This window comes from Protopterus annectens, chromosome 2.part1, assembly GCF_019279795.1.
Source record: "Protopterus annectens isolate FY-2018-M chromosome 2.part1, PAN1.0, whole genome shotgun sequence".
Taxonomy (NCBI): Eukaryota; Metazoa; Chordata; order Ceratodontiformes; family Protopteridae; genus Protopterus; species Protopterus annectens.
The window spans coordinates 1,103,068,032-1,103,080,534 of NC_056729.1; the positions used below are offsets into that span (position 1 = coordinate 1,103,068,032).

The following is a 12,503-nucleotide window of genomic DNA, read 5'->3' on the forward strand; positions in this document are numbered from 1 at the left end:
TGCCTGGTAACATCAGGCCCCATTCCACCAGGGCTACAGCAACATCAACAGCCTTCCTCAGAGGGGTACCAACCAAGGATATTTTGGAGGCTGCAACTTGGAGTTCAGTGCACACCTTCACCAAGCACTATCACTTACCTCTATACTCTAAAACCAGAGCTGGCTTTGCCCCTGCAGTTCTGCAGGGCCTACTAGCCTCTCCAAACCCTGTTTAGTTCCACCACCCATCCTTAGCTTTGGGATTCAACCGAAGTGTGATGACTGCAGCAGTGTAACACGATGAACATAGTACAGTTTTGTACCTACCATAAATGTAGATGTTCGAGTGTTCACACTGCTGCAGTCCAGGTTATCCTCCCTCCATCCCCTCTGAACTAGCTGGACTTATCTATACCTTTCTATCCTATACAATCTCTGTGGTGTATTTGCTTGTGACTGAAGGTATTGTTTTATTTTTATATGTATATTTTTATATAGCAATATGTATTGCCTACCTATTAGGGGCACCTGACATCTGGGGCAAGAAAAACTGAAGAAAATGGCGTTGGATGCATCTTGTATACCTCTGGGGCACTGACGTCAGGGAAGAAGTGACAGCAACTGACGCTGGACCAAGACTTTGGAACTCTGGCCGACTGCGGGACCGCCTGACGGCAGGATAACCCAAGTGTGATGACTGCAGCAGTGTGAACACTCGAACATCTACATTTATGGTAGGTACAAAACTGTACTTTACGGGTTCTGTAATTAGGAGGCATGCTTGGTTAAAGGAACAAAATCTGCCTGATCATGTGAAAGTTAAATTATTAGATGCACCTTTACAGCATGATACTTTGTTTGGTGTTAAGGCAGAAGAGTTGTTAAAGAAAATGGAGGCCAAAGCTAAATCAATGCAAACTGTCAAAGATTTTTTACCAGTACAGCCACCTAGGTTTAGTAGACACTGGCCTACAAAGAATTGGTCCTGTGTCAGACAGACCTCAGAGGGGCAGATCCAGATGCCCTAGAGGCAGATCCCAGGCACAAGGTTCATACAGGTCAAAGCAGTGGGGTGCTTCTACCTCCAAAGTTGGAGAAGACAAATCACAACCTTACAGGAAACAGTCCCAGTGACTTCCCCCTGCCTGCACCAAGCACTTATCTTCTGGCAGCATCCTTAGGGGGAAATTAGCACTTTTTTCTCAAAATTGGCATATTATAACCCATGACAAGTGGGCTCTAAACATAGTGTCACAAGGCTACAAGTTCCATTTCCATACCCTGCCAAAAGCAAATGGATGGCCAGATCTGCCAAAAAAATCTGTGGGCAGAGGCACAAAAACAAGTCTCATCCCTCATGGAAATAGGGGCCATTCAACAAAAACCAGAGCAAGAGCAGGGACAAGGATTTTACTCAAGACTGTTCTTGGTACCCAGAAAGGACAAGGCCTGGAGGCCAATACTGGACCTATCTATTCTGAGCACATTCCTGGATATACCAAAATTCAAAATGTTAACTTTACAGCAGCTTCTGCCCATGCTGGGCAAGAATGCTTGGCTTGTGACTTTAGACTTAAAAGAGGCATACCTGCATGTCTCAATCAGACAGTCATGCAGAAGATACCTCAGATTCAAGGCTGGCTCAATGCATTACCAATTCTCTGCACTGCCCTTTGGCTTATCTACTGTGCCCAGGGTCTTTACAAAGTGCCTGGCACCAGTAATTGCATTCTGCAGACAAAGAGGAATACAAATATATCCTTACTTGGACGACTGTCTAATTCAAGCAGAGAAAAAGGACATTTTTCTACAGCATCTGGCATTTGTGAAAAGACTTCTTGCATGCCTAGGGTACACAGTCAATGAAAAGAAATCAAAACTAGTACCCTTTCAAGAGATTCCTGGGTGCAAGCTTGAATACAACTGCCCAGATGGCTTATCTCACGCCAGACAAACAAAGGCAACTGACTGCCTATTTCAAGATGTTGGCAACAAAGGCCCAGTTATCTGCAAGAAATATTCTGCAGGCTTTGGGCTTCATGGCATCCTGCATTCTACTAATTCCATATGCAAGACTGCATATGAGGAAACGTCAATGGTACCTAAAAAGTGTTTGGACTCAACATTGCCACAGCCTGGAGGCAATAATTACTCTCATTCTCTGTCTGCAACAGGAGTTTCAATGGTGGTCGAGGGCTTGTCACCAGAACAAGGGACAGCCGTTCACATTACCCGCAGCCAGGCAGACACTAACAGCGGATGCATCAGATTATGCCTGGGGGGCCCACATGGCAGGAAGATGCATTCAGGGCACATGGCCCTCAAACCAAATGCATCTACATATCAATCAAAAAGCGATGCTAGCTGTTCAAAATGCCCTGACAGCCTTCAAGGAACCTAATTCATCCGGGACAACTACTGATAAAGACAGACAATACCACGGTCATGTGGTATATAAACAAGCAGGGGGGCACACATTCTTACCCCCTTTGCAGACTAGCCATGACTTTGTGGGACACAGCATTGACTTACCAAGTACATCTGCAGGCACAATTCTTGCCAGGAAAGGAAAATACTCTGGCAAATGAACTAAGTAGAAACCTCATGGATCCCCATGAGTGGCACCTGGATCCACAAGTCTTCAGCATGATAACAAGGAAATGGGGATGCCCGGACATAGATCTATTTGCCTCCCCTCACAACTACTAACTAAAAAGGTTCTGCACAAGGACTTATCACAGACAAGAATGTAAAATGGATGCCCTATCTTTCAGCTGGAAAAACCTATCAGTATATGCCTTTCCTCCACTGCCACTCCTCCCCAAGGTACTCCTAAAGGTCAGACAGGAGAAACCAAAGATGATACTGATTGCCCCAGACTGGCCCCGCCAGTACTGGTATCCAATCCTAAGGAATTTGTCTCAATGCCCAGCTTGGACCTTACCTCAAATACCCCATCTACTGTCGCAGCAAAACAGTCAGACCCTGCACAGCCAGAATCTCAGGACTTTAAACCTGGCAGCATGGCGGATAATGTAATCATACAAAACACACCTCTCAGTACAGCTGTGACGGATGTCATTTTGGAAGCCAGAAGGCCCAGTACTAGAAAATCTTATAGATTCTGTGCTTGGAACCAGGCACAAGGAAACTGATACAGCTGTACCAAATATTCCTCAGATTTTGCAATACTTAACTGAGATGCTGGACAAAGGCCTACCTTTTTCATCAATTAAAATTCATGCCTCTGCCATTTCGGCTCATTACAATACAGAGCCACCAATCTTTTCTCATCCTTTATTAAAGCATTATCTCATAGGAGCCAAAAATTTAAGGCCTCCAAGGAGATCACCAATACCTGCATGGGACCTCAACTGTGTCTTGGAAAAACTCACCCTGCCTCCTTTTGAGCCAGCTGCTACTGCTGATATAAAGTTTTTACCTTGGAAAACAGCTCTGCTCCTAACAATAACTTCTGCAAGACGAGTTTCAGAGCTACAGGCACTCATGGCTGTGGAACCTTTTATTGTGTTTTATCCAGACACGGTTTCTCTCAGGACAAACCAGACATTTATGCCTAAAGTGGTGTCCAGTGTTGCTCTTAACCAAACCATTCATTTGCCAACTTTTTATCCAAATCCACAGAACAAGGGGGGGGGGAGAATTCTGCATTCCTTGGACGTACACAAACAGCTTAGGTTCCACTTGGACAGAACCAAAGCTTTCAGGAAGACAGAGCAACTACTAGTGGCATATGCTGCAGGATCACAAGGAAAGGCTATTTCAAAGCAGACTATTTCAAAGTGGGTAAGCCGCTGCATTCATTTCTGCTATTTTCAACATGGCAAGCCAGTGCCTAAGGGCATTAGGCCACATTCAACCAGGGCTGCAGCCACTTCATCAGCCTTTCTCAGGGGAGTACCAACCAAAGACATTTTAGAGGCTGCTACTTGGAGTTCAGTGCAGACCTTTACAAAGCACTATCATCTGCCACTCTACTCTAAATCCAGGGCAGGCTTTGCTACTGCGGTTCTGCAGGGCCTCATAGCCGCTCCTAATACTGTTTAGCTCCAGCCTCCCAACCATAGTTTTGGGACTCTACCCAAATGTAATGACTGCAACAGTGAAACACGAAGAACATAGTACAGTTGTGTACACTTACCATAAATGTAGCTGTTCGAGTGTATTCACTGTTGCAGTCCAGGTTACCCACCCGCCATCCCCCTTTTTTCTGCTGGAACTTATCTTTCCTTCTCTGATTTATGCAACCTATGTGGTGTATTTGCTTGTAGATGAAGGTCAAGTTTATATTGGTGCATGTAATTTTATATATGTATAAATTTTGGCTACCCTTTTAGGGGGCACCTGACATCTGGGGCAAGAAAAACTGAAGAAAATGGTGTTGGCTCCTTCTTTTATACACCTGATGACCTGACGTCAGGGAAGGGGTGACAGCAGCCGACGCAGGACCCAAGACTTTGGAATTCAGGCCGACTGAGGACAACCTGCCAGCAGGATTACCCAAATATAATGATTGCAACAGTGAATACACTCGAACATCTACATTTATGGTAAGTGTACACAACTGTACTTTTCTTACCATTGTTAGTAATTTCCTTTTTCCTGTTTTCTATTTTTTCTTAAAAAAAAAAAAAGTTGCTGCTTGTTTTGCTGACGCTTTCTGGTTAAGTGTTTGCCCCCTGTATTTTTTTTATCGTGCCAGACAGAAGTACAGATTTTTTTAAAAATGCACTTCTTGTGGGCATAAGATCCCAGACTCAGATGCCCACAGGGAGTCCTTTTATTGTCTTGGATCCCAGCACTTGGACACATCTTATAAAATTTGCTCTAGCTTTAATCTGAGACCCTTGGCAGATAGACAGATTAAACTCATTTTAAAGGGTCGTCTTCCTCTACTACTAGTACAAGGGCCCCCTGTAAGACTAGCAACTCTGTTCCTTTGAAGCACGCAAACACTCTTCATCGAAGTCTCCTAGGTGTTCGTCAGAGCCATCTTTAAAAATCAGAAAAACTCCTATCCGAATACCCGACAATTGGATTCAAAGCCGTCAGGTCCTAAGGCTTCGACTCTGTCAATTATCACTATAAGTCCAATAGTCCCCCCACCCCCCGGATCCTAAGTCATCAGATCCGAAGTGGGTACATCATTTAGGAGTGCAACTTCAGCCTACTCATTTCCTTCGAACTCCAAGGAAGCATTCTAGGCCCCATCCACCACTTCCTCTAAGTTCTCCTGAACCTTGTTAGAACCAGATGTGGATAGAATGATGCAAAGGTTCCTCAGAGCTCAGATTCAGATGGGGGTCTTATAAGCTCTGTCCCTTGTCGGATCCATGAGTATGCCTGTCACGTCAAAGACCATTCTATCTCCTTCTCCGATCTGTCCCGTGCTTTCAGAGTCCTAGGATCTGAGATCCCCGAGAGGTTCGGTGTTTGATCCGAGGAAAGTTTCTTCCTCCACTCCAAATGTATCCTTGACTGGTTCTGCTCCGATTAGTATTGGATCAGACTGGGTTTCATAGCCAATTTTGTCAGATCCATCACTCCTCTCAGAGCCCCGTCCCCAGACAGCTCAGATTGATTCTGCCTCGGTCCATTGGCTTTCGAGGTGGTGGAAAGTGCCTTTTTCTCTCCAGAGAGAACCATCTTCTCATGTTTCAGGTCCTACCCCTTTTTTTGCTCATCAGTTCTGAGCTCTTGAGTTGGTCAGGCCTATTCCACAGGGGCAGCCAGTTCCAGTAAGTCTCCTGCCAGTTCAAGTGAATGAACTTCCCTTCTCTTCCGAGACCTCTCGGGAATACCCCATGGAAGAGGTGTACCAAAAAGAGAACACGCAAAAGGAGACACATTTATTTATTGACATTTGTTGACCGGGAAAGTCCACTGGGTTAAAAACCCATTTTCAGCGAAGGCTTGGGGAGAAAAGCTCCACAAATGTTACAAATAAATGAGTACAACATGAGTAATTAGGTATTACATGGAGAGAGCAAAGACAGGTACAATATAATACAATACAGTATGAGCAGAAATAATACAAATCTAGATGAGAGTTGATTTAATAGGCCACAGAAAGATGGGGTCCATATAATTTGTGTTTTGTCGAAGCATAATGTTGAAAGGCTAGGTAAATAGTAAGGGTTATAGAACTGGTTTTAGCGCAATAGAGGGTAATTTTTTAGGATTGTTTTATGGTGGCCTGTTTGTTAGGCAAGGGCAGGATGGATTGTTTACGTAGTATGATTTTAGTGCTGACTTACAGCTTTTTATGCAGTCCATTTGAGTTATATATGGGGGTAAGGCATTCCATAGCTTGGCAATGCTGTGGGAGTACAGACATTGTCCAGCTTTTTTGTTGGGTTTTGTTATAGTAAGCATTTGTTTGTCTGCGGATCTTCGTGTTCATGTGGGATTATATGTTTGTAGGATGGAGCTGAGTGCTGGGCAGTCACTAGGTCTGAAAATTAATTTGTGGGCTAAAGTTATTTGGGTATAGTGGAGTAGGTGGGGAAACTCTAGCCAATTTAATTCTGCAGTAACATGGCAATGATGTGAGTGGTGAGGTTTTCCTGTGGCAAATTTGGCTGTTTTATAATAGCATGATTGTAGTTCGTTACTAATGGTTGAGTTAAGATTAGTGAAGATAGCACTACTATATAGAAGGGAGGGGATATGAAGTACATAGACTCCTTCATGGAGTGTCTCACAGAGGGTACTGATTTTTGATGGAGAGGGATCCCCCGGGTTACCACCAGCTGACATTTTAGAGATCCTGAAACAGAAAGGTGTTTGGTCATCCCAAAACCCCTCGCTGGAAAAGTTTGTGTTTTTGGAGGCTTTTGATTCTGGCCCATCTACATCTTGGGTGGCTCCCCCCAGCAGATTAACTTTTTGATCTGGTTTCCTGCTGGGCATGGAAGGAACCAGATATGGTCGAGCCCATCCACAAATGTCCCAACAATTTTGTGGCCCCACCTACAGACAGACCCCATTGGAGCAAAGGAGTCCCAGTTGATGCTATGGTGGTGGTGGCAGCTACTAAGAAAAAGCTAGCAGAACAGAGCTCTGCTGTCCATCCTCCTAACAGAGAACCTAGAGAGTTAGATTCGGAAAGTGAGTGTTTGCCTCTGTTACTTTTTCCCTTAAGTCACTAAACTACCTGGTGAACTTTACTAGACTACAGAGAGATTTGGTCAAAGAACTTTCGTATACTCTCTGAGTCTGTGTCTGCTGAGGATTTCAAAAGGACATCATCTGAAATGACTGCTCTTTGGTCTATATTGAATGCTTTGATGAGGTTAATCTCTCACACAAGTAAAGGTAACTCAGAGTTTAGGCATCGCCACAAAGAGACACACCTGGATGCAGCTATGCAACTTTGCGGAGCCTTTTCAGATGTCCTTTAGTAACACCCCATTCGATTGCACTTCCTTGTTTCGGCCGTCAGTAAAGGAATACGCTTACCCACGGTGAACAAGATGGAAAGACCCTGTCTGCCATGGGAATCAAGTTTTCTATGCCTCAGCGAACCTTCTATAAGAACCAGAGAGATAGTAAGAAAATTTGGTTCCGTAAATCTCCAGGACCTTTTCAGGTTTCATGTAGGGACAATTCCTCCAGAGGCAGATGAGGAAATGTTAATGGTAGACGTCACCCTAGAGGCAGAGGAGGTCCACAGAATCAGGCCTTTAGAAACATACTCGCAGACGTGTCCTTTCAATGCTCCTGAAGTGCTGCCCAACTCTCCAGCTCTGGAGGCAGTCAGGGTCAATTTTTCTTTGCACCTAAATACCTGGGCAAGTATAACACAAGACTTATGGGTGCTAAGAATAGTATCCGGTGGCTATTGCATATCATTTTCCCTTCTACCTCATTGCCAAAGGAAAAAAACTTCCTGACATTCCACCCAGTCAGAGGAAGGCTGCAGCACAAGAAATCCAGACTGTATTTGGAACCTACAGTTCTGGGTTTGAGCCCTGGCTTTTCTATCAAGCTATACCTATCTCTGTGTCACTGTAGGGATATATGGCAGCAAGCTTGATCTTAGGCAATGGGGATGGAGTAGGGCATTATGGATAGGGGGAGTAGCGCAAGGGCTAGATCCAAAGTCTGGAATATGTGGCAGTGTTGTATCCAAAGGTTGGATCTGAATCCATATGTTGAGGAAGAATGAAAATGGTCAACACAGATGCCTAGTTATGGTAAGTCCATAACTTTTAGTTATTGCTGGTTTCACTAGCCAGTGATGGGAAGTAAGGTAGTTAACACTCCATTAATTAACAGTTAAAATGAATGTACACAGATTAGCATTTTATTTGATTAGTCAAAAGCTGACATTGATCATGCTGCATAATAACAAAATGGATTCAATCACCATGACGAAAGTGTTTTTTTCCACTGTTGGTATAAAGTTGTAAGTTGTATTTCTTTATCTTTATAAACTAAAAACACTTTTCTTTTTTTGAAACTTAACACTTTCTAGAATGTTTTTTGTAATTGATGCTGTGTGAGAGAAAATTTGCTGTGTCAAGTTGTAAACCTGTGCATGGTTGCAGGTATAACCTGAATGCTACTGCTTTAAAGTAATGCTACTGACAATTGCAACAGTCATGTGCATTGGCTTGCAGTCTGTGTTTGGAATTGGATGCTACTTGCACAGTATTCCTTTACTAATTCATTACTAACATATTATTTAGCTATCTTTTACAATTCATATTTCAGTTTTATGTTTTATTAACAGATGAACTTGAGATGCTTTCTGAAGCAAGGGCACGTCTGGCCAATACTCAGGGTAAAAAAGCCAAGAGAAAAGCAAGAGAAAAACAGTTAGAAGAAGCTAGGTAAGTGCACAGTCATAGTCCCTTAATGAGGAATAGGTAAAGATTTGTTATGGTATGATAAAATGCCACTTTGCAAGTATTGAAACATGAAGTGTGCCAGTTAGACATGTGTTACTTAGGAAGAGCTCTTGGCTTATCATTATATACACCTTAAAGAAACTTACTGATGTCCTTCAAGGATGCATCTGCAGTCATTACAAATGGGTTGTCCTGTCGTCAGGCAGCCCTTCGGTCGGCTGGATTCCAAAGTCTGGGTCTGGCCTCGGCTGGTGTCGCACTTCACCCGACGTCATAGCTGCAGTTATTCGGGTATAAAGGCATCAGCCGACGCCATTTTCCTCAGTCTTTCTTGCCGCGTGGCGCCCGAAGCAGAAGCTGTTCGCAAGTGCCGGTCGGTCAGATCCAGAGATTACTACTACCGAATACTACTTCGAAGACTTCTAAAAAGCTAAGTACCCCGTTGGGGACTCTTTCTTGCCTCAGCCGATGTCAGAGAAAGTGAATAACTGTTTATCTTGTGGGAAACAAATACCTCATAAAGATTTCCACTCCTACTGTATACATTGTTTAGGCCCAGACCACGACGTAGCAGCTTGTCTAGCCTGCGCTTTTTAACCGACGGACGCTTAGACGTCGCTCGGAGTTTGCTGAACAAATTTTCGGCTCTGATTTTGCCTACATTATGCCGTCGGATCCTCCGACAACGCAAATTTCCAAAAAACGAAAAGAAAAGGACCGACACTCGCGGTCCGCGGTCTCGGCCGAAACCACGATTAAGCAAACCGCGAGTGTCTCGGTTTCGGCCGAAACCGAGCAAGCGGTTCTTTCTTCAGCCGAAACCATGCCTTCTACCGGGACCTCCCCTAACCTGGTAGAATCAGCTTCTGAAATCCAGCCTTCTGCTGCGGTTTCTCAGGAATTATCAGACACAATTCCCCTGGATATTTCAACCCCTGCACGTGGAGCTGCTAGGCCTCCTGCAGCCATGTCTATTAAGGCCTTTGCCAGGGCTAAAGCAGCCAAAGCTTCAAAGACTGTGCCTGCCAAACCCCCCACACACAGGCCCAGCACTAGCTCTCATATGCTTTCTTTGGCTGAGAATTTAATTTCTTTAATTCGTGGATCCCAGCCTCATCCAGACAGGTCCTCTCTCCCATCTCCAGAAAAGAGGCCTAGAGCAGAGCCCCCTGAACCAGTATCCACTGATGGTTCCTCTGATGAATCAGAACATACAGACCTTCCTGAGGCTTCTTATTCTCCTTACGAAGACTCTGATGCGGAAGAGTCAATTCCTTCAGCCTCTCCACCTGAGGAATTTTCCTTTGGGGAAACCTTGCATGCTATGAGGGAACAATTTCAGTGGCAGGGCCAAGATTTCTCAGACTCCAGAAAAAGGCTTAGGACCTTTCTACATTTGCCACAACATAGGCCTTTAGCTATACCTCCAGTTCTTTCTGTTGTAGATGATGCATTTAATGATGCTTGCACTGTTCCTGATTCATTACCTCCGGCTCCTGCTAATCCCGATAGGTTCTACAGGGTTCCGGACACTCATCACCATTTATACAAGGCTCCTTTTGCAGATCCAGAGACTATCGCCCAGGGCCCTAAAGCTGTAGCTGCTACTTCTACTAAAAACCCCCTCCCCTCTGAAAGGGAATCCAGGTCCTTAGAGAGATGGGGTAAAAAAGTTTACACTTCTGCTACCTTGTCAGCTAGGGCTTCAAACTGCCAATTTCATATGATTCAATATCAAGAGTTTATGCTTGACCAGTTAACTAAAAAGCTTTCCTCTGAAGAATCTTTAGATAAAAAATATGTTCAGGAAATGGTACATAACATACAGCAGGTTAGTAACCATTCTTTAAAATGTGGCTATGATGCACTGGAGGCTTCCTTTAGATCAGCCATGACTGGCACAGTTATCAGGAGACATGCATGGTTGAAAGAACAGGCATTACCAGACCATGTCAAATCAAAGCTTTTGGATGCACCCATGGACAAGGTCAATTTATTTGGTTCCCCTGCTCAGCAGGTACTAAAAAAGATGGAAGAGAAGGCGAAATCTGTACAAACGGTGAAAGATTTCTTACAGGTTCAACCGCCAAGGTTTAGCAGGAACTGGCCCTCCAAGAATTGGTCCTTTCCGGACTCCTCAAAGGCTCAGAGAGGCAGGTATAGGCGTTCAAGAGGCAGAAATCAATCCAGGGGTGCCTACAGGGGACGCCAATGGCAAGGTAACAACCAGCGAGGCACGGACGCAGCCACCACCACTACAACACCTCAATCACAGTGACTTGACAGTGGCACCGCCTACCAGGGAACAACTAGAAGCACCCTTAGGCGGAAAATTCTGGCATTGCATCACAAGGGAACAATGGATTTTGCAAACTATAGACCAAGGTTACAGGTTCCATTTCCATACTCTACCAGGGAAGAGAGGAATGCCAAACCTACCACCTACTCAAAGAACAGAAGCTCTAAAACAAATATCTCAGCTATTAAGAATGAGAGCTGTGGAAAAGGTACCATCTATGGAGCAAGGAAAGGGATTTTACTCCAGACTCTTCCTGGTACCAAGAAAAGAAAACAAATGGAGACCCATTCTAGACCTGTCCGCTTTAAACACATTCCTTATTGTTCCAAAATTCAAAATGCTGACCCTACAGCAGCTTCTTCCCATGCTGGGCAAGGAGTCTTGGCTGGTAACTCTAGATCTCAAGGAGGCATACCTGCACGTCCCCATAAGACCAATTTGCAGAAGATACCTCAGATTTCTTGCAGGATCAGAGCATTATCAATTTTCAGCATTGCCCTTTGGCTTATCTACTGCGCCCAGAGTGTTCACGAAATGCCTGGCATCAGTAATTGCTCATTGCAGACTTCAGGGAATCCAAATTTATCCCTACCTGGACGACTGCCTGATACAAGCGGACAACAAAAGCAAGCTAGCAGAAGACTTGCAAAGAGTCATTTACCTGCTGCAAGCCTTGGGATATACAGTCAATATAAAAAAGTCAAGGCTGATTCCATCCCAAAGAATAACCTTTCTGGGTGCAGAGCTGGACACAGCAAAACAAATGGCATTCCTAACTGCAGAAAAGAAAGAGCAACTACCTCTCTACTTCTTGGCATTAACAAAGCAGAACCACCTAACTGCAAGAAAAGTACTGCAAGCTCTAGGCTTCATGGCATCCTGCATAATTCTGGTCCCTCATGCCAGACTGCATATGAGAAAGCTACAGTGGTACCTAAGGAATTTGTGGTCCCAACACAAACACAGCCTAGAAACCAAAATTCCAATAATCCCATGCCTGAAACAATGGTGGGCTCAGGCCTGCCAATCAAACGCAGGATTGCACTTCTGCAACAGCCAACCAAGCCAAACCATCATGACAGATGCCTCAGACCTCGGTTGGGGGTTACACATGCTGGGCAAGTGCATACAAGGCTTATGGACTCAAGACCAGCTGCGCCTGCACATAAATCTAAAGGAAATGCTGGCAGTAAAATTGGCAATCCAGTCATTCAGACCATTTCTCCAAGAAGGTCAGTTGATGATAAGGACAGACAACACCACAGTTATGTGGTACATCAACAAACAGGGAGGCACCCATTCATATCCCCTATGCTGGCTGGCACTGGACCTATGGGATGTGGCCCTGA

General features: G+C 44.5%; 1 protein-coding gene across 1 annotated transcript in view; it reads left to right on the plus strand.

Moving 5' to 3' along the window:
• The window catches only part of CDC5L (cell division cycle 5 like), a 1,268,000-nt gene that overhangs the window by 431,845 nt on the left and 823,652 nt on the right, over positions 1–12,503 (plus strand). The window contains exon 5 of the mRNA XM_044062650.1: positions 8,738–8,837. Within this exon, the coding sequence (XP_043918585.1) occupies positions 8,738–8,837 (100 nt within the window). The remainder of the gene's footprint in view (positions 1–8,737; positions 8,838–12,503) is intronic.